Below are 22690 nucleotides of genomic sequence, written 5' to 3' on the forward strand. Positions count from 1 at the left end.
GTAGGGTTGCGCGGCTGTCTTCGGGGCGGCATACCTCAGGGTCGACTGGAAACTGATACCAACTGATGCAGCGTGCGTGGCTAGGATGAACCTTTATCAAGATTCGTTGATTCTTACGAATACCGAAAGTTGATAGATATTGAGGAGACCTCGTTTTCTGATTAATAATCTTCCCTTAACAAAGTGTTTTAAGATTCTTTTAAATACTCAAACCCTAGCTTGCAAAAGAAATAAACAACTTTTAATAAATTGCAAAAAAACACCCGAAACTAATAAAAATGCGATTTTGAGCCCCTAAACGTTTCCGCCCGAAAAACACTAGGCAATCGTCGAAATCTGACACTTGCGAGATATTTTCGGATGCTGCAACTTTCGCATAAACGCCTCTTCGACTCGCACCGCATCACATGACCTCTTGTGAAATTATTGAAAGAAGATGAGTAGAGCATAAGAACATGTAATTTATTACCCAAATTTTAGTGGATCCTTTGTAAAGTTTATATAAATTTCTAATGAAATGTACTGAAAAATATGTTTAAACCAGATTTTAATTTATCAGTTGATATTAAACAAGTTTTGAAATGTCCATACAATACATAAAAAGAAAGAAAAACCAAATGAAAAGTACAGAAAATATGTTTAAACCCATAAAATTATTCTTTTATTTCCAAATCATTTATAAACGATGATGAAACTGATATTCATCGTCATTAAGATGCATACTGCATATGCATACTTTTATTTTGACAGGAGTGTGGTGCAAATTAACTCATAAACTTAATTTTTTTTTTTTTTTTGCTGAAAAGAAAATAGCCGACCAGCTGATATATAGGGCTAGTAATTGGTAGCTGGTGATCACCATAATTAATAAGAATAATATAATTGGAGATGATCACCATAATTAATAAGAATAATATAATTGGAGATGATTGTTCGAGTGGAGTCAGGACCTATCCAGACTAATTTTTTAATAAAAAAATCTATTAGGGCTAGTTTTATAATTTGCTGTCACTTCTGACTTTTAGCGACGGAAAATAACCAATCACGACGGTAATTTACCGTCGTCATTGATAAAACACATACAGGCGGTTTAAGGCTACCCGAGCTACAGCCCGGGCCGGCTTGCACTTGGCTCTGCCCACAATCCACAAATTGGTAATCAACAATAAGGTGACCCTGGGCAATCCCACTTCCGTCGGTGTCAAGCTGCCTGAACACACCCTCGTCTAAATCCAACCCTACGTTGCTGCACTGATCCACTATCCTTACCGTCCTTTTTGCCCCTGTCCGTCTATTCGTCACCTGTAATTAGTACATATTAATTAATTAGATCACAATCTCAATCACTATCAGATCAGATCAGAGATCATATAAATATGCGTACCAGGAGACACTTGCCACACGATGCCTGCCCTCTTGGGCCGACGGGACCGCAAAAGGCTGTCCAACCATACTTCATCCTCCAAGAGAGGGGCTTGTTGCCGTCCCAAGTTAACCTGCTGGGGGTTGTAGAAATGATAAGTGGCCCTCACGTTCGACGCGCTTCCGCCTGCTGGGGCATCTCCACGACAGTTACTCTGGCAACCACTTGATGGGAGACAATAGTCGTCGGTCGTCCCACAGTATCCCCACTGGCTGCAGCATATGTTGTTATCGCACAACCTCCCACCGGCTTGCCGACCGCACTGTTGCCCGCTCACGGTCACGCCCACGCTTAAGCTAAATAATATTATTACGCATCTCAGCATCATCAGAACAATAGTCATCTATTTTCTATTACGGCCACCCATGCCTGTTATACAACACTACTAATATATATATATTCGTTTCACCTAGCTTAGATCTCAGAATTAATTTTTTGGGTAAGACACTTTATCTAGCTCGCCGTTGTTGACCGTAAGAGGGACATATTAATTGTTTTGTTTATCTGTTTGAATGACTTATTTCAGGATTATTTTTAATTGAGAATCCTATTTAATTAATAATTTATTCATTATTAATTAAATCATAAACTGTAATTATAAAAATACGTTTAAACATAAATTACAAAATATTCATTATATATATGTATGAATAATTTATTTTTATCTAAATAGTTATTTTAATTATTTAAAAAATATATTATTAATAATTTGAAACAAAATAGTTATTAATATTTATTAATTTCATGTAGATGTAGAGTAGTTCGATTTGAATATCTAGTTATCACATTCTTAAATCATTTAAAATGTATAGTATTGTAATATAAGTAGTTAGTTAATTTCACAATTTTAAATATTTTTTCAAATTATTCATTAGGTTCTAAATCAATTAAATTCTTGCAGATCATATATATCACTAGAAAGAAAATGATAAAAACATCCAAACAAAATAAAAAAAATAAACAATAAACAACATGTAATATGAGCAAAACACTAATTGAGCATATTAGAATGCTTAAAATAGGTCAACTCAAAAGGAAAAGTCTCCTCTTTATATTTTCAGTCCTTTTGTTTTGCTCATATAATTGAAAATGATATGTAAATTATATTATTAACTTATTTATATTGATTTTAAATATGTTAGATTTAAATTAATTTGGTATGTTTGTTTTATTTGAAAATATTTAACTATAAATTTATTTATTTAATTTGATTGAAAGTCAATATAAATAAAATATTTTAGTAACAAAAAAATTTAATAATATAAATAAAAAAAATATTCATTCAAAGAAAAGTCTACACACAGTAAGTAAGATCCACATATATATATATATATATTATTAGGATAAGATTTGATTCAGAAGACGCAGATCAGTCGCCACGTTGACAAGTTTAGGATAAGATTTGAAGCTGCAACCATTTAAAAATAAAAATAATATTAACTGTTTCTCATAGTTACATAATATATATTTTTAATTTTTATTATTTTAAATGATGAAACCCCTAATATAACAATGTCCAGCTGACCGTTCATATTTTAGGTTTTAATTATTTTAGGTTTTAATTTGAGTTGTTTTTATTTATTAAATATGGTTTATACTTTAAATTAGGTTTATATACTTCAAATTATAAATTTTTTAGTTATTTAATTTTCTTTTAAATAGACAAAACGTCTATCATATTCTTTTAATATATTTTTTTTCTAATTAATTTGTCACATTTTAAATAAAATGATATTTTTAAACGTTTGGGACATACTTTTTAAAAATTAATTATTCTTTATAAAATTTACATATTAAATTTTATCCAACTTAATTTGGGTGACTATAAAATAAGTAATGTAAGAAAAGATTTCAAAAATTTTGAATATAGATGGATATTTTATTTATTTTCAAAAGAAATCGTAATCTATTGGTAGTAAAATATTTTATGTTTAATTGGTCTTGTAACTTATGGGAATGATGTGCTAACATGTAATTGAATTTATTTCTAATAGGGGAGAAATTCCATTTTCCAAGTGTGTAATCGACATATCATTTATGACACAAATTATCTATTGCTCTCTCTATATAACTCTCTAAATATATTATTCATTTTTAATATATTCTAAGTGGTTTAGTATACATGTTAATATAAATTAATTCAAATAAAATAGATGATAATATTATTGAAATGGAGTTACCTTTATGCATAAGGTGTGGATAGAAATTTATTGACTTAATTGGTAATTTACATATGAGCCACATGGGATATGAAAATATTGACTTCACGCCACTATATGGAATGACTATTTTTATTGATGCATTCCTTTATCGATTTTTTTTTATTTCCAAACTAACTCGAACAAAGTACAATTTAAACAAAACTTAGATAAACGAGGCTTAATAGGATCAACATTTGCATACAATCAAATATAACGACCGTGCTTAGCACAAGAGGTAGTATAATCAATTTGGAGAACCTTTCCAATTTGTTTCCCGGATGAACACAATTTTAAAATACTCAATAGACAGTCCTAGAATGAGACAGTCATAGAATGCGAACCCATGCTACAACTTTGGTGATAACATCCTTTGTCGGCTTGAAGTTAGTCCGTCAACCACTTTTGAAGCCTTCGATAGTGTCTTCAATTGGCCAAGGGCCACCTCTAAAAGCATAATCATAGTCTTTATTTAGGTGAAATCTTGCCACATAATAATCATTGTTGATATCTATTAGAGAAAATTTACCTTTGGACGCCCTGCATCAATCTCATATAGAGATAATTGTAAGGTAATGACACTACTAATGACAAAAGAAAGACTATAAAAAATTGACGCATACCAAACCAAGGGCTATGACTTTATCCGAATAAGAACTCCCTCAAGTGAGAAATGAAAATCAATTTCATCACATACAGATAAAACGTATATTGAAAATCAGTGGAAGTTGTTATTGTTATGTCATATGTTTCTATTAAAGTATTTGGTCTTATAGTAAGCGTTGTTAGTCTAAACAAGTCTATGACTTAAATATTTGAATAGAAATCTAGGGCTGACAACTTTATGAATAAGGGTAACTACGTCAATCATTCTTGATGTAAGGATGGATCTTTCCTTGTGTAACCTACATTGACTCTTAGGCATCTTAACCAGATGTAAAAAGAATTAGATAGAGAACTAGGTTGTTATTCCTTCTCGAGCTTCTATTTATTCTGTTAAAGGAGATTCGAGAAAAGATGGAATTGGAAGACAAGTTTCTAGAATGAAGAAGATACAAGTTGAGAAATTGGAGTTAACAGATTTTGACAATATTGGAATGGGCATAGGAACATATATTGATGTATCAAATCGATTAATGCTCCAAGGTTGATGCGATGTATTTAACCAGTTTATTGAAGACTTGATTATTGGTATATCACTAATTGAAATATGAGCCATTTCAAGATGAAGCTTTTGAAAACACAATGCACCCAAGTAAATAAGGAACATCATGAATACAGATGTTAAGCGAGCATTCCATTCCCGAAATGTTCCCCACATAGGTCTTCCCCGAAATCCTCTAGTAACTAAGGTAAACAACATAGAAAAGACATACTCATTTTTGTACATGGTCTGAAAGTGCAAAAAAATGAATTTTTTCATAGAAAGAAGAAAGTGTTTATAGTTGTAGCGATATAAACAATCATATTCATCCATAACAACATGTATATACAGAATTCAAGAGTTTCCACCTTATTAAAGATCTAGTGGTGCTACTCGAAGACTTAAATAAATATCCATCACTATTAAAAACAACCAAGATTCAATGATAATTTTTGTGTAGCTTCTAATCTTTGATATAAAAAAAAGGTTGTAATAACGAAATAGACATATGAAAATTTGATCTAGCTAAGGGAACAAGAAAGACATGGTAATATGTTCACACTTCTTAAAAAAAGAGGCAAACTCACACTTCTTAGAAAAGCCCCTCGTAGTGAAGATCTCGCCTACCGACTAAGAGTTGACTAGACTTAAGAGGCGATCAACCACTTTACAATAATAGGGCCAAGTTATCCCCACTAAATATGTACCTCCCTTATGTCTATCTTTAAGAGGGGGCTTCCCGACTATAGAGAAAAAAGAAATGCATCTCATTGAAATGATAGACAAATTTACCCATATGTTTCTAAAAGGTAAATGAGAGGACATCTCTTTTTCAATGGATAGGCGACTAAAAGTGGTGGTCAATTGGTCGAGCTATTTACCCTAATTAAAAGGTTATAAAGATTCCATTGATTAAGTTGAAAAATACCCTATCCATGTTTTTAGCCCTATAAAGAATATATATATATCATGATGAATCTATTTTTATTACAAAAGAGTATTTTACCTATCTCTTGAAAATGAATAAATCCAATCCCCATAGGGGACATGGACTTCTCTATTCAATAACACGCTATTATTGAGTTGATAATCATACCATTCCATTAGTGTTAGAGAGGGGTCTACTATAACTATAGATCCACATTATAACATATGAATACATCTTTAGTAATAGCATAAATGTCTCATTACCCATATGAGAGATCGTCTATCTCAGGACCTCATATAGTCATGCTTATGATATGTATTGTATCTTATCATGACACATTATTAGGGTTCATAATTAACTCGTGAAGACGATCAACCAAACTGAGAACCTAATCCTTATGGTTCAAAAACCAGGTCTTGATTCAGGTTGGTTTGTCAATAGGGCCCAATTTCTCAAGAGTGGCCAACACTTCTTGAGACCTTCCATAGATCTCCAAAAGTGTTGATAATGAGGGCACTATAGCAAGTGTTTTTATTAATAGCTAAGTAAAACCACCACTCTTGATCTAGGTGGGAAATATCAGCAACAACATTCCCCTTAATTCTATAAATAAAATGAAAGGATGCAAATTTTTCAAAGAGCTACGAATCTTACCACTTTATCAAAAAGTCGAATTAACCATTTTACAGTCATTTTCAAGTGGACGAGATCGGTCAAGTGGTCTTAGTTGGAGATGATATTGCACGTATTTATGGATTGAACGAGATGAATGATGGAGAAATGGTTTCATTTGCCAACAATGTGAAATGAATAACCTTGAATCTTTAGAATGATCTTGTTGGGATTGTTGTTTTTGGTATGGATATTACTATTAAAGAAGGACATCTTGTCAAGTACACTAGATCTATTGTGGATGTTCTTGTAGGTAAGGCTATGATAGGACGTGTGATTGAGGCATTGAGAATTGATGAAAAATGGACTTTAAGCTATCATAAGCAAAGACGTGTTGAAGTGAAAGTCCCTAGTAGTATAATTGAACGTAAATTTGTGCACGAGCCTATGCAAACAGGTTTAAAAGATATATATATATATATATCATGGTTCCTATAAGCCGTGATCAACGATAACTTATAATCGGGGACGGATAAACAGGGAAAATAGTTATTGTAATACCATAGTAAACCAAAATCAAATAAACTCTAGGAGCACCTCTAAGAGTAAGACAATGTATTATGTTTATGTAAAGATTGGATAGAATAAATTAACTGTGGAATAATTAGTTCAAATTCTTTCATGACAGAATGGTTTGAAATATTTCATTTTTATAGCAACCACCGTTTCAGATCCTTCTCCTCTATAATTTCTTGCCCTATATTCTAGGAGTGCCATGGGAGAATATTTTTGCAATAATGGAATGCATGCATTAATAATTTATGATGATCTTAGTAAACATGTTGTGGCATATCGAAAAATGTCATTATTATTACGCTAACCAACAGACCATGAGGCTTTCTCGGGGAATGTTTTCTCTTTACATTTCGTCACTTAGAAAGATCTGCTAAATGATCAAACCAGACAGACGCAAGGAGCTTGACTGTCTTACCCGTCGTTGAAACACAAGATGAAGACTTATTAACTTATATTTCAATTACTGATGGACAAATATGTTTGGAAACATAGATCTTTTATGACGAGATTAAACATACCATTAACGTCGGCTTATCTTCCAGTCATGTCAGATATGCCGCTCAGTTAAAAGCTATTAAACAAGTTTGTGGTAGTTTAAAAGTGAATTGGAACAATATCGCGAAGTGGCTGCCCTTCTCAATTTGGCTCAAATTTGGATTCTGCGATTCAAGAATTACACAATAGAGGTGCAAGGCTAACAAAAGTACTGAAACAACCCTAATATACACTAGATTCAATTGAACAACAAATTCTAGTCATTTATGCAACCATCAATGGATTCTCTAATCGAATGCCATTAGATATAATTTTTCAATATGAGAGAGAGCCATTTGTATATTTGGTAGAATCTTGCATATCTTAACTAAATCTTTCGCATGGGCTCATTTTAGTAGTGGCTTCATGAGGTTTTCACGTTTGCTCATTCCAAGTAGTGTAAACCCATAACTACTTAAAATACTTTTTAGAAATAAAGGTGGATTAAATAATGAAAGAAAAATAGAATCAAATAGATTCTTAAAAGAAAGTGCAAGGTAGCGGGAGGGTGGGAGATCCGTAGCTGGATTGAATCTTTTTAGTTTTGGTTTTCTTTCTTTGGCAGGTGGAATCTTTTTGATCTTCTCTTATAAAAGTAATCATAATAAGACATTTAATAAGATAAATAAGTTTCACAATGACAAAGTCAAGATCATGTAAGCTCTCCCAGCTAGTTCATTTGAAATCTGAATCAATGGGAATTTGAGTCATCAAGCCTTTTTGAAGTTCTCTAAGAGTTTTTAGGTGATAGTCGATCTAAATGTAAACTACCTAAGTCGCCAATTGTAATGAGACATTTATGTTAAATGTAAACAACCAATAGAGATGGAGTTACCACTTCTGCATAGGGAGAATGTTTAAAATGTTTGATCAAGATTTGTTTGGATTTCAGTTAATCATTGTGTATGAAAAAAATACTTTACCATATCATTGTCTCTATTTTCAAATATTTAGCAAAATAAAAATAAAACAACAAACAAAGAGACAAAACATGTATAAAACAACAATCTAATTTTTCTCTGTATGATTTTGAAATTAGATGATTAAAACTAAATAATAAACTTAACAGAATAAGCTTGTCGCTCTAAGTCGATCTATTATTCTCTTTACCTTCAAACTTTCATAGTTGGCGAGCATACTCGATCAAAGATCTAAATCAAATTTGAATTAGATGAAGGTATTTTGATTTTGTCTAAATTTAAATTTAAGTTGAATTAATTTTTTTATTTTGATTAAGTTCGGACTACTAGAATTGTAAAATAACATTTATAAACAATTTTAATAAATAATATCTTTGTAACTTAGTAGCTAGAATGCTAATATTTAGAAAGTAGATTTTCTTTTTCTTTTATTTTAAAAATAATTATAAAAAAATAATTCTTTTAACTTATTTATTAATAAATACATTTGTATGTTTTATGTTTTTATTTTATTCCTTTATATTTTTAATTTATTATTTTATTAAAAAAATTATAATTTATTTTAAATAAATTTTGAACTTACTTAATGTGTTTTTTTTTAAATAAAATTTAATATTATCTATATTATATTAAAATAAATGTCAATAACACTAGTGAAATTATAAAAGAAGGTACACAAAATATATTATATTATTATGATAATAATTAAAAAAATAAATATAGTTTTTAAAATTTTATAATTAACTTATTAACTTATCTATATATATATAGTGATGCTTAATTTTTAAAGTGTCCGGATTGCCGGGTCGAGAGCTGTGGTTAATTTGGATATATGTGAGAGTAAATGGATATTTGGGTCGGATTGTGGATTGACCCGCCCATAAACTTAAAACGGTTAAAAATAAAATTAAAAATACTATAGGTATGGTTTGAACTTGCAACATAACAAAACAAGTACAACCTTTTAACCAACTAGGCTAATAACACTTTATATTTTAAATTCAAACCAAAATTTGATAAACGCGTGACACTTTAACAATATAAGTTCAACTTTTTAACAAACTAATCTATGTATATAATGATGCTTAATTTTTAAAGTGTCCGGATTTCCGGGTCGAGAGCTGTGGTTAATTTGGATATATGTGATAGTAAATGGATACTTGGGTCGGATTGTGGGTTGACCCGCCCATAAAAATTTTACCGTAATATTTTTTCACTGTTTTTTATATTATTACTCGTGCAAATGCACGGTATACATGCTAGTTAACTTGTATAATATTTAACTTATAATTTATTTTTCAAATATGTTAGAAAACATGATAAATTGACACATATATAAATTGGTTTTAAAACTTTTTAAATATGTAATAAATGGAACAAATATGTATTAAACAAATTAATTAAGTCCGCAATTATATTAAGTATGTTAAAATTATATTTAAGATTATTAAAAAAAGTAGTTAAATAAATTTATTAGGGAATTCTTTAAATATTGTGTTGACGTGAGAACATTTATACAAAATTAAAAAAGGTTAAGAATGAAGAAAAGATTTGGATAAGAAGCATAATGCTATTTTTTTTAAAAGTAATAGGTTAGAAATATAAGAAGCTTTTCATTAATCTACTATTTTCTTATTTATTTTCTTAGATGAAATTATTTTTTAATCTTCTCTCCTTAGACTTTCTTTATAAAAAAATGGTTAAATAAAATTATTTTTTAATTTTCTCTTTCTTTAGAATTATCTTAAGTGAAATGAATTTTCCAATTTATGAATAATAGGTCAATTAGTTTTCTCTTTGTTTGATGGAAAGAGGAACCAATCTTACTTCAGATGTATTCATTACTATTATAAAATAACTAACATTTTGTACATTTTAGTTTGAATATTTTAATTTAGATCATTCATAAAATAAAAAATATTATTTAAAATATTATCACTTTATATTTATAACAAATAAAGCATAAATTTAATTTCATATTAGATTGCATTATTTTAATTTTTATTCAGCACAATTATTTATTATACTAGTGATTCATATATTCAAAAAATTTCCCACTAGGTCACGTATATAAAAATAAATCATATATTGTATAAACAATTTTATCAATTAATTATATCAATATAGGACCAAAAAGCTCGTATTTTTATTTAATCACAACTAGACCTAAAAGTGTTCACTCAAATCAATACAATTAATTGACAAATCGTATCATGAATGTGATGAATGAAAATTTCATGTACGATGATTTTTTCATGTCATTTCAACTAGTTATACTTGACTTAAGTGAGATCATACCTTAAACATAATTATACAAAATTTATGAATGGAATAATACTTAATTTCTAATTAAAATAAACTTTATAAATATCTATAAAATAAGTAAACTAAAAGACAATAAAACTACAATTTCTCTCGAAATCTAGAGAACGTCAATCTTTAAAACAATCATACGAGCAATATGATCATAAAAGACACTAGGCGAAAAACCTTTTATGAGGGTCCATAACCATAGAGTTTGTACCTAGAATATTTTATTAAAATCTGTCACTTTTGTATCATTTATTTCACAACAAATAATATGATTTCAATATAGTTTAACTTCATCGATTTCCTATTGTTGTTTGAAATATAATACAACTAATTTATAGTCACAAAAGAATTAAAAGAGTCTTCTTATCCCTTCTAATATACATAACACAATGATATATTTTTTTTTTTTCATATCACTTGATTTGATGCTCATAACATGCCACAAATCCTTTATATAAAGGATGAAGTTGTAAATGTTTGTTTGACACTTTTTAAAAACAACTCAACCAACTATCAAGAAAATGTAACCCAAAATCGATCTCATATTGTCTTGGCATCTCGTAAGATTGTAATTATTATACCCAATGATCACAAGACTATCTAACCTCCTCTTATATGTAAACATTTAATTTTTAGTTCTTTTCAAATATCTCATAAATATTAAGGCTATTTAATGTCAAGAAATTTTTTATGGAAAACAAAATGCCGTTCACATATAAAACCATAAATATGTGTTTACATCCCCTGAACGCGTGATACATATAATCATCTATTAAATGCACCTAAAAACTAAAATAGAGAAACTTATGTACCACTAAGGAGACACTTCTTAAGTCAATTAATTAATTTTTTTAATTTACAAATAATATTTATTTGGTCTCTCGATACAAAGTTTTCTAGTTGCACCGTATTGTTTCTTCAATGTATCAATTGAGAAAACTCATTAACATCCATTTTAGTGAAACTTAAAATCAAAATATGCAACGAGTGCCCTAAATTATCCTTCAAGAATCATTCGATTAAACTAGATTATCGCAAACACACTTGATTTTGAGGTTATTGAGTTTTTTACTTAAACAATTTGATCACCAATGTCTTCTTACTCTTTATTTTTGAACTTTATCATCAAATATGAATAAAATCATAATAAATATCAAAAGATATGAATCAAAATTTCCTCAATATGTAGGAATTATTGTTCATATAAATCATCTTCAAAGACAAAATCATTTCTCCCTTTATACTTAATATACTAAAAAAAATTATAGTCTCATTAAAAAAATTATATAGCCCTCGATCACTTAAATATTCAACAAAGTATTCACATTTATAAACTTAATTAACAAATAATTCAAATAATGATTGATCACATCTTAAAATAACTAATACAACAATAATATCAAGTGTTTTCACAATAATATTAATTGCTAATAATATTTTGTTATAAGGATCAAACATTAATAATAAACATGTCAAATAATAAATCTATGGTTGGATTAATATCAAACAAATAAGACTTTATAACTATTACATGTTTATTATCATAAATATGATATTTATGTAATTTTGTCAATTAATTATGATTTTTTGGACTAAATAATATAATAACATTAATTTTCAATACTAACATTTAAAATTTTCTTAAATTAATTTCAACAAACATTATCACTTTGATGATTATTTGTATTAATCAATACAATCCACATAATTAATAATACTATCATTAATTTTAATTTAAATGTCATATTATGGTATATAACATAAATCAATAATATATAATTACTGACAAAATATTTAATTTATTTTATTTTATTATAAAAATAAAATTATACCAAATCTTAATTCTAAAATTTGAAATTTATAATATCCCACATTCATTAAACAAAATAAGGAGACTCCCTTAATATACTACAATTTATATAAGAATTAAATAAATAATAAATTTTCAAGATTTACTCAACCAAATGTCAAAAATTCTTATAGCCCAACTTTCTCTTTTATTAATCTTTTAATAGTAGTTATAAATATTGATATTATAAATGTTGTTGGAAATAATGTTAAATTAAACTAGTATAATAAAGTGCATTTGCGACAGTATTTACTGTCGTTATTGGTTTGATTACTGTCGCTAAAAGTCAATAGCCACAGGAAATGTACCTGTGACTAAGTGTCGCTATTGATTCCGTAGCTAAAATATGACAACAAGAATAAGTACTGTGGCTAAAGGATTGGCCACAGATATAAATTACTGTGGCTAAAAAAAGTGGCTAAGGGAATAAATTACTGTCGCTAAAAAATGGCTAAGGTCATAAATTACTGTGGCTAAAAGGGTAGAATCATCCCCAAATATATATATATATATATATATATATTAATACTCTTTTTAAACAAATTTATTATGAACCTGAATAAGAATAAAAAAAATTAATACTATAATAAATCATTTATAATATCAAAACAAACAAATATAATATTTTTATCAAATACAAATATTATTTATCAATCTTAAAAACGCATACAAAATATATCAAATATAAATTTGAACTCATAGAACATAAAACTCTCATCCGTTTATCAAAATATCATTTTATTAAAACCATCCAAGTAGTCCCTGTCAAAAAAAATAAGTCATAATATAAATTAGTTCATACTCATTCATCAATTTAATGTGCAAATGAAATGGACCAGCTTTTCATCAATGTCTTTAACTTGAATGAATTATATTTAACTAATAGGCTCAATCTAGTTAAGGAAGTCAAGTAATTGACATTCACTGTATATTATTTTATGTCTCTCTAAATGCATGAAGGTTGGTGTTGTTCTTGCAATTGATCAACATGTCACAAATAAACAAAGCAATGAAGGACATGTGCATGTCTCAAGTTTTAATTGAACAATGTGCAAGTTTCCTAGGTACTCTAACTCGTTCATGTGATTGCGACAAAAAGATTAAATTGTTTTTTTATTTAAATTGCAACTATAATATTAACCATGAGATACTACTAAAAACTGGAATCTCAACATTAACATGTCATACAACAAGCCATACAACTGAAGACTATCACTATATTAACCTTAAGAGACAAAGAGAATTTGTCTGAAATCAGTTAAAAAGTTTTGGAAGCCAGCTCAAGGAAATTATAGAAATATGAAGTTAGAAACAAATGAAAGATACATTACCTTCTACAATAGCTCTTTCCTCTTGATGATGATGATAGCTGTATCATTTCACTGTCCATAACTACAAGACAATAAAACAAATTTGTAAATATGAACCTTCATTATCTAGTTTCTTAATAAACCAGACACCAATCAATAACCCCATTGAATGTTAAAAATCCATGTTTGAAACTTGCAATTACACAAAATAACTAAAATAAAAACGAGAAGTGCCTATAACTAGTAATAAACATGATTTAAAAGTTGTTGGTAGTAAGTTAGATAATTGTCTATGGTTTATAAGAGGTAATATCAAACTAGTAGAAGATTTAAAAATGAAATTATCTAGACTTAGAGAAAAAAAACAGAAGCATTAAATATAAAAAATAAAGCCACAATCGAGTAACTAATAATTCATACCTCAAAATCTTTTAGTTACTTCTTGTCGTTGAACGAGATCCTTCATCAATATAGTTCTCGGTGAACCAACTCCTTCATTATTGACATTAAAATTAGAAAATATGATTACTATTTATTACATTAAGTTATAAAATTAACCCTGACTTCTTTTGCACGTTCTTAGAAGATGACGCATTCAATTGCACATTAACTTGAATGTTGTTGTTCTATAGAAACTCCTTTATAGTTTTAACTTCAGCTTCCAAGATCTCAACTTTTGATTGCAGCAAATCATTATTTAAATTCATCTGTTTTTTGGTTAGAAGAGGTCCTCTTAGATCTTTCGGCTTTACTTCACCTCCATAACCAAATACATGATTATGCTTTTGAGTTCCAAATCATTTCTCCACAACTTGGAAAGAAGATAGATGAGGTTCTTGATGAGTCACTTCACAAATCTCATCCTAAACCAAGAAGATACAATGTTACTTACAAATTATCTTTAATTTGACATAAATTTTGCATAAAAGCTTGCCTAAGATAAAATAAACATTCAATAATTTGGTCTTCTACATGCATTGTGACTAGAAATATTTAAAACATCATATATAGACTTACATATTTTTTCAATGCGTCAAGATCAACAATATCATTTCCTTTTTTCCGAGTTTCAATAAATAATGATCTAATATTAGGTGGATTGCCATCTTTTCCACCTTGTACATAATAATGATATGTATAAGATGAAAATCAATTATAAAGGAAAAAATTGCACTTGTCATCCATCTTACCATTTCATAAGCAATTTGCCTAAAAGGTTTACTTCCTGTACGATGAGGCATCGTTGCATTTGATCTATTTCGCGAGTTGTTTTCACTTGTTTTCTGCATTAAGTTAATAATATTACTTATTAAAATTAAAAAATAACATAAATATTGTCATAATAAGATTAAATACCTTGAATCTGTCACTCATATAGTGATTTGTGATCAACCATTCCCAGTCACTCTTGTCAAAATCTTTAGGAATATTCAGTAAAGCTTCTTGACGCGTAGTGCAGTTTTTCACGTATTTATTGTATATCTTACCTCTCCAATTCTTCCATAAGGACCTCATATGATCAAGAGTTGATTCACGATATAGTTCAATTTGATCATTATCAAAATTTTCCTACACAAATTTGGACAGTTAGTTAACAAAATAAATATTATGTTATACACAATTAGAAAACTATTATTACCTTAACCGCCTCCCACATGTGGTTTAATGAATTTGTATCAATGTCTTTCCATGCAATCTCTCCAATTGGTAGAAAAACAAGAACACTAGTTGTTCATTTTGACCAAATCAATAACTCAAAATTTTCAATTAAATTAGAAATTTTGATCGGAATGGATCAAATATGATTCAAATAGTTTCCCAACTTCATTCCAATCATGTTGGGAAGCTTTATGGACTATGATTCAATAGAATTAACCCAAGAATAGAAAACCCATTTTTTTTAAAATTCAAATTTAGTTTTTTATTATTTTGTTCGATTGATCGGTTCTATTATATCTAGATAGTTTTTAAATCATATAGGGATGAATTTTCAACCATACAACATCATAAACAACAAACATACAAGTTTATGTAATTTGAATATAAAAATTTCAATTTCAAATATTATTTAGAGGGTGATTGGTAACTTACCAAGGATTGGAGAACCAGTTCAGATCCTCTGCTACCGATTCCCGTGTTCCCCTGTTGCGGACCAATCAAATTGCAGCATTATTATTATAATAATAAATCAATCTGGGTAGGAGACGGAGGGAGGGAGAATCCGGAATCCGGGTTTCATTCCGGGTTCACACCAAACGCCGTTAACGGAAGCGTTTGTTAACGCCAGTATATAATATAATATTCATATGAAACCCGGATAAGATATCTTCGCTCAGGGCACCGTGTCAGACGGAAGGGTGAGAAGCGAAGGGAGCGAAGATCTCCACGCCCAGGAGCCCTAACCCTCATGTAAACCCCCCATACCCACCCATGAGAAGACCGCTTACCTTTCATGTAAATACACTTACCCGTCTATGTAAAGACCAAAATGACAGGGATTTTATATTTACGTTTATTAAATATTAATTTAATTTATTAAAAATGACATGCAGCGATCTAATATTCGCTTCAATTACTTGAAAGTTATTTTTTATTTTTTTATATTATTTTTTTAACCAGGAGACGAATTAAAGCGAAGAAATCTTCGCTTGAGTTACTTTTAACCTGACCTGCATGTAAACCCCCCAACCCACCCATGAGAAAACCGCTTGACTGCCATGTAAATACACTTACCCGTGTATGTAAAGACCAAAATTACATGGATTTTATATTTCCGTTTATTAAATATTAATTCAATTTATTAAAAATGACATGAAGCAACCGAACAAATCTTCGCTTCAAGTACTTCACTATTTTTTTTATTAATTTTATATTTCCGTTTATTAAATATTAATTCAATTAATTAAAAATGACATGCAGGAGACGAACAAATATTCGCTTTAATTACTTCACTCTAATTTTTTCTTTTTTTTAACGAGGAGGCGATTTAAAGCGAAGATTTCTTCGTTTCAATTATTTTTAACCTGACGTTCATGTAAAACCCCCTTCCCTCCCATGAGAAGACCGCTTGCCTGTCATGTAAATACACTTACCCGTCTATGTAAAGACCAAAATTAACATGGATTTTATATTTTCATTCTTTAAATATTAATTCAATTCAATCATTTGTTTTTTTATTAATTTTTTTTGGCGGGGAGACGCTCAGGAGCGAAGACTTATTCGCTTCAATTATTTGATTTCCATATAGAATACCCCTTCGCCCAGATTCAATGGAATGAATAGACTCTTTGTGAGAGAATATTTGTTCGCCTAGACCATGTTCCATGTAAAATGGATTGAATAGTCGCTTCTCGAGAAAACACTTATTCTCCCCTGGTCCAGGTGTCATGTGAAATGGAATGAATAGTCGATTTTCGAGAGAAGACATGTTCGCCCAAGTTCCATGAATATATATACACCCTAATATGATTATTTTATAATCATTTCCGCCCGATTCATCTCTCTCTCTCTTCCTGCCTCCTTTCACGGCGATTCGCAACCGGCTCCCCGTCGACCAGACCAGAAGCAACATCTTCACGTCTCCACAATGGTACGTACTCCTAAATAGTAACTTTTCATATTTAGGATTATGAAACCACTATACCCTAGATTATGTTATGTGATGTCGTTGTCTCGTTAATCTTTAGGAAACCCTACTCTCAAAATGTCACGTTGAATGAAAATCCATCTTATTTAAGAAAACTTACCTAGTGTTAGGGTTTAGGATATTATTTCCATGAAACCTTAGTAAATACTGACAAAGACCGTTTTTTTTCATGCATGTGCAGGCAACCGCTAATGTATCCGTCCAAAACTTTGGCAAAGACTGGATTTTATGCCCAAATCAATTAACAAATGAAGAGATAGTACTATTCTTGACATATATCCCTTTTTTTCCCATATTGTTTAAGTTTTCATCCTGTTTATCTGAAATATTTATGATTGTTCTTAAACAGCACTTGATGCAACAATATGCTAACACATGTGGTGCCACGGTGACAATGAGGTGGCGAGACGATGTGACCCACGTCATACCATCCACCGATGCTAATGGTGGATGCGGTCGCACTATCAAAGTATTGAAGGCAATATTGAACGGGAGTTGGGTCCTTACCATTGATTGTGAGACTCTGTTATTCTTAACTCTTAACTGTTAACTCAATATTCATTTTCACATCTATGAAACTAAAAATACTCATTGCTTTTGTACAGGGATAAAATCATCAATCAGATCTAAATGTTACGTCGACGAGGAACCGTACGAGGTGCAACGAGATAATCATGGGACTGTGGGCGGTCCAAGAGCTGACAGAATGCGGTATTTGAACAATGTATGTTTTTTCTTATTCCTACTCCTCCTCCATATGATATTCAATTCTCCATGATTACTAAAAATGTTTTGTATTTTCTTTCAGCTGCCGAAACTGTTCGACAGTTACACCTTTATATTTGCAGGGGAATTCATCCCGGCTTACAAACTGGATCTTATGGGGTTTGTAATTTCTAGAGGAGGTACGACTAAAAAATGGAGAATCCATTTGTTGAGCCCGAGGATGATAAAACTATAGTTGTATACGACAAGTCTCGGCACGATGTTGATGAACTTGTTTGGGTATTTGATGCAGTGAATCCTTTGACGACATATTTGGATGTATTTGCAGCCTTTGTTTACATAGACATGTGTTGGTTGAATTTGTTATTGAATATTGGAATATTTTGCATTTTTGAATTTGTTAATGTTATTTTTGATTTCAGATTTCTCTTTTTTGTTCTTAGAATTGTATTTTTTTTAAAACAACAGCATTATATTAAACGAAATCTTGAAACATGAAATAATGTATAACTTGAAGTATAAATTTTTATTCATTTATTAATACATAGTAATCTATGTAACTTAATCGCCCTTAATGTGATAAATAATTAATATGTTTTAAAACAATTGTCAAAATAATATTTCTAAAACAATTGTCAAAATAATATTGTGAATCAATCTTCGCTTTCTGATTGATTGATTTATTTAGTAATATTAATTTATAATAATTTTAGTCATTTAATTATTAAAATGAAATTTTTTTTATCAAGTCACCTCACCGCCACCTATCACCCCACCTTTTCATTAAATGCGGCATGGCAGCAAGCCACGCTGCTAAGCTAGACAAAATTTGTACTGTTTTCTCTCTCACCTGTACGAGAAGCATTCGACCATCTCTTCACCGGAGTGATACTCCATTGTCTACCATCGACCTCTCCTTCGCCGGAGAGTTCCTTATAATATCAACCCATCTTCCTAAATTAAAATGGTATGTTTTTGAATGTCATCTACCTTCTATACTTTTCGTCACAACGTTTTTTATATTTTTTGAATACTGGACATGAAATGTTGTGTTCTTGTTGATTATCAGGAAGGAATACACATGAGAGAGAATGATATGAACGAGAATGATATTAATGATTTAAGGTATATTGCTTAACTTATCTAATTTTTTTGGTTCATATGTAAGCGAAGAGATCTGCGCTTATAGGATTTTTGATAATAGCTTATAAAGCGAAGCTCTCTTCGCCTAATATTACAATGTGATTAATGTTGAAGTGAAGCGCTTTTCGCTTATATTGCCTTCATTTTACAATCATCTACAAGTATTGGTTAGTTGAAGATTTATTTTCCACGTGTTCTCAAATTGAACAGCGAATCTGCTAATTGTCGTCGCCAATTGAATTTCGATGGAACCGGCCAACCTTTGGAGGACATCGAAGCCAACTTAATTCCATATTTAGGTAGGGAATTTGAGAGTGAAGAAGAAGGCTACGTATTCTACTTAGCCTACGCTAAACTAATAGGATTTGGTATAAGGCGCAGTTCAAAACATGTTGACAACGATGGTAAAATACTGGATAGAGTTTTTTGTTGTAGTGCACAGGGCGAACGGGTAAAAGACAAACGTGATGTCTATGTCAGACGTAGACGTTCTTTGACGAGGTTCGGTTGTGAAGCGAAATTGAGGATAAAGAGGACAGATAATGGAAAGTTCCAAGTGGTAAATTTTATTAGTGAGCATTGTCATCCTCTTGCAAGTCCAAAGAAAACTCACCTGTATAGATGCCATAGGAATATATCTGCAGTTGTAGGCTTACATATCGAGATGGCCACTAACGTGGGAATTCCTCCTAAGGCATCACATGCTCTAATGTCTAAAAAAATCGGTGGAAGGGAGAATCTAGGTTTTCTTCCTGAGGATTACAAAAATTACCTACGAACGAAAAGAACGAGAGAATGTAATTTTGGGGAAACAGGGGGTGTATTAGAGTATTTGCAGAAAAAACAATCAAATGATCCTGGTTTTTATAATGCTTTTCAACTTGATGCGGACGATTTGATAACGAATATTTTTTGGTGTAATTCCAACATGCGTTTTGATTATTCATACTTCGGAGACGTTGTCAGTTTTGACACCACCTACAAGAAGAATAAGGAAGGTCGTCCAGTTGCGCTTTTTGTAGGTGTGAATCATCACAAACAATCAATTATTTTTGGTGCAACTCTATTATACGATGAAACTGCAATGACTTTTGAATGGTTGTTTGATACTTTCACCAATGCTATGCGTGGGAAAAAACCAAAAACCATTCTTACAGATCAAGACACGGCCATGGCTAAGGCCTTGTCGTCTACATGGCCCGAAACAAATCATCGTCTATGTATTTGGCACATATTTCAAAATGCAGTCATACATCTTAGCTCCATGTTCCATAATTTCAGAGAATTTTCGAAGGATTTTTCTTCGTGTATATATGATTTTGAAGAAGAGATAGAGTTTGTTGAAGCTTGGAATCAAATGTTGACAAACTACGGGCTTGAAAACAACGACTGGTTGAAACGCATGTTTAGCATTAGGCGAAAGTGGGCATTAGTCTATGGACGACAAATGTTTTGTGTTGATATGACGACAACAAAGAGAAGTGAGAGTATGAACAGTTTGTTGAAAAGGTACTGCTCCTACAAACACAAGTTTTTAGAATTTTTCAAACACTTTGAAAGACTAATCGATGAAAGAAGATATGATGTGTTGAAGGCTGATTTTAAATCAATTACCAGCCAACCAAGTCTGAACTATCCAATTTTGATCTTAAAGGATGCCTGCAAAGTTTACACCCAGAGGTATTTAAGTGCTTTGAACAACAATGGTTTATGTCGCATGATTGTGGTGTAGAAATGTTAGAGGATGTCGACACACACAGAAAATATAAGGTAACACCCCACACTAGGAGATGCTCTCATACAGTTACAGTTCATAAGAATGATGATAAGAATATCGAGTGTAGCTGCTGTAAATTTGAATTTGGAGGGATTTTGTGTGCTCACATCCTAAAGATTTTCACTACGATTGACGTGTTGAAGATTCCTCCTACGTTGATATTAAAGAGGTGGACAAGAACAACCAAAGATGGATTATTTGGAACTAATCCAATCGTGGACAGTAGTAATGTTGATCCGAGTGAGCTTCATAACATAAGATACAGAGATTTGTGTGGCTTGTCCATGCATTTATTTACCGAGGCAGCCGAAAGAGATGACACGTATAGGCATGTCAAAGAAATTATGCTTAGACAGTGTACGTTTGTGGATAAAAAATTACAGGAGAGTATAAATATGCAAACTCCACCAACTGGTGTATCATGTTCTACCGAGGGTGCCCATGTTCAAGCGAAATGAATCAAAACTAAGAAGCCAACAAAGTCTGGTAAGAGAAGGAAAGGTGGAATAGAGAAGAACTCAAGAAAAAGAAAATCAACAAGAATAACTAGCGAATCACAGATTCCAGTATGAATTTGCTGACTTAACTTCTTTACTAATAATTGGGTTATTATTATTCATTTATGAACATACTTTTAAATAAATTGATATACCTTTCCAGCCATCAAATGCAATGCCAACGACCACTCCTCAGTTCTCAACTCCTCAACAATGGGACGAAAGTTTCATTATGGACGCTAATACTCCGTTCACTGTTCTTTTGTCATCTCAACTATCGAATTCCAGTTTCATGTAAAATCTGATATGTATTTGTATGTATATTTGATTTGAAACCATGAATAAAGTAGAATGTAATACCAAATGAATGACAACACTAATTTATTTCTAAAAATAAGAACACCTAAATAATTCGCTTCAATCGACTCCTATTAATTATCATTTTTATTAAAAATTGAGAATTTAAAACCTAAAACTGAAACGAATATTAATTCGCTTCAATGAAAACAAGTATTTGGGGCGAATATCTATTCTCTTCATATTTCTTTAATGAAATTGATATTTTTGTAGAATTTGGTATTTACATGTTAGGGTAAGTGTAATGACATGACAAGTAATCCGGCTTCTCATGGGTGGGGTGGGAGTTTTTACATCAAAGTCAGATTGAAAATAACTTGAAGCGAATAATTCTTCGCAAGAATTCGATTACTCTAAATTAAAAGTTTTCATATAATAATTATTCGCTCCAAGTCGACTCCTCACATATAAATTTTGATCATAATTTATTAAATAAACAAAAAAATGTTTGAAGCGAATATTTGTGCGCTTCATGCTTCTTTCAATTAATTTATTCATTTAATACATAAATGAACAAGTATGATGGTAAATCAAATTTCATTAAAAACAATCTGTATATATACATCTTCATTATTGTCAAAATGTGAATTGTAATGTTTTGAAAATTTAAATTACACAACATATTCATTATTGTACAAATGTATACATTTCCAAATTCATTGACTAATCCATTTACTGCTGGAATTGTAGACCTTGCTCCTGGATTTGTTGAGCTCCGAGCCAATGACACGCCAACA

General features: G+C 30.5%; 1 protein-coding gene and 2 pseudogenes across 1 annotated transcript; 1 reads left to right on the forward strand and 2 right to left on the reverse strand.

The window, feature by feature from the left end:
• Positions 1-636: 636 nt before the first annotated feature.
• Positions 637-1830, reverse strand: LOC124927220 (wound-induced protein WIN1-like). Its single transcript, XM_047467592.1, is given in 3 exon segments — positions 637-1302; positions 1385-1496; positions 1498-1830. Coding segments are annotated over 3 exon segments (675 nt in total). The 5' UTR covers positions 1767-1830; the 3' UTR covers positions 637-1008.
• Positions 1831-4488: 2658 nt separating this feature from the next.
• LOC124924543 lies at positions 4489-5273 on the reverse strand (annotated as a pseudogene).
• A 1042-nt stretch (positions 5274-6315) lies between these two features.
• LOC124924545 lies at positions 6316-8008 on the forward strand (annotated as a pseudogene).
• The last annotated feature ends 14682 nt before the right edge of the window (positions 8009-22690 follow it).

This window comes from Impatiens glandulifera, chromosome 2, assembly GCF_907164915.1.
Source record: "Impatiens glandulifera chromosome 2, dImpGla2.1, whole genome shotgun sequence".
In the NCBI taxonomy this organism is placed as follows: domain Eukaryota; kingdom Viridiplantae; phylum Streptophyta; class Magnoliopsida; order Ericales; family Balsaminaceae; genus Impatiens; species Impatiens glandulifera.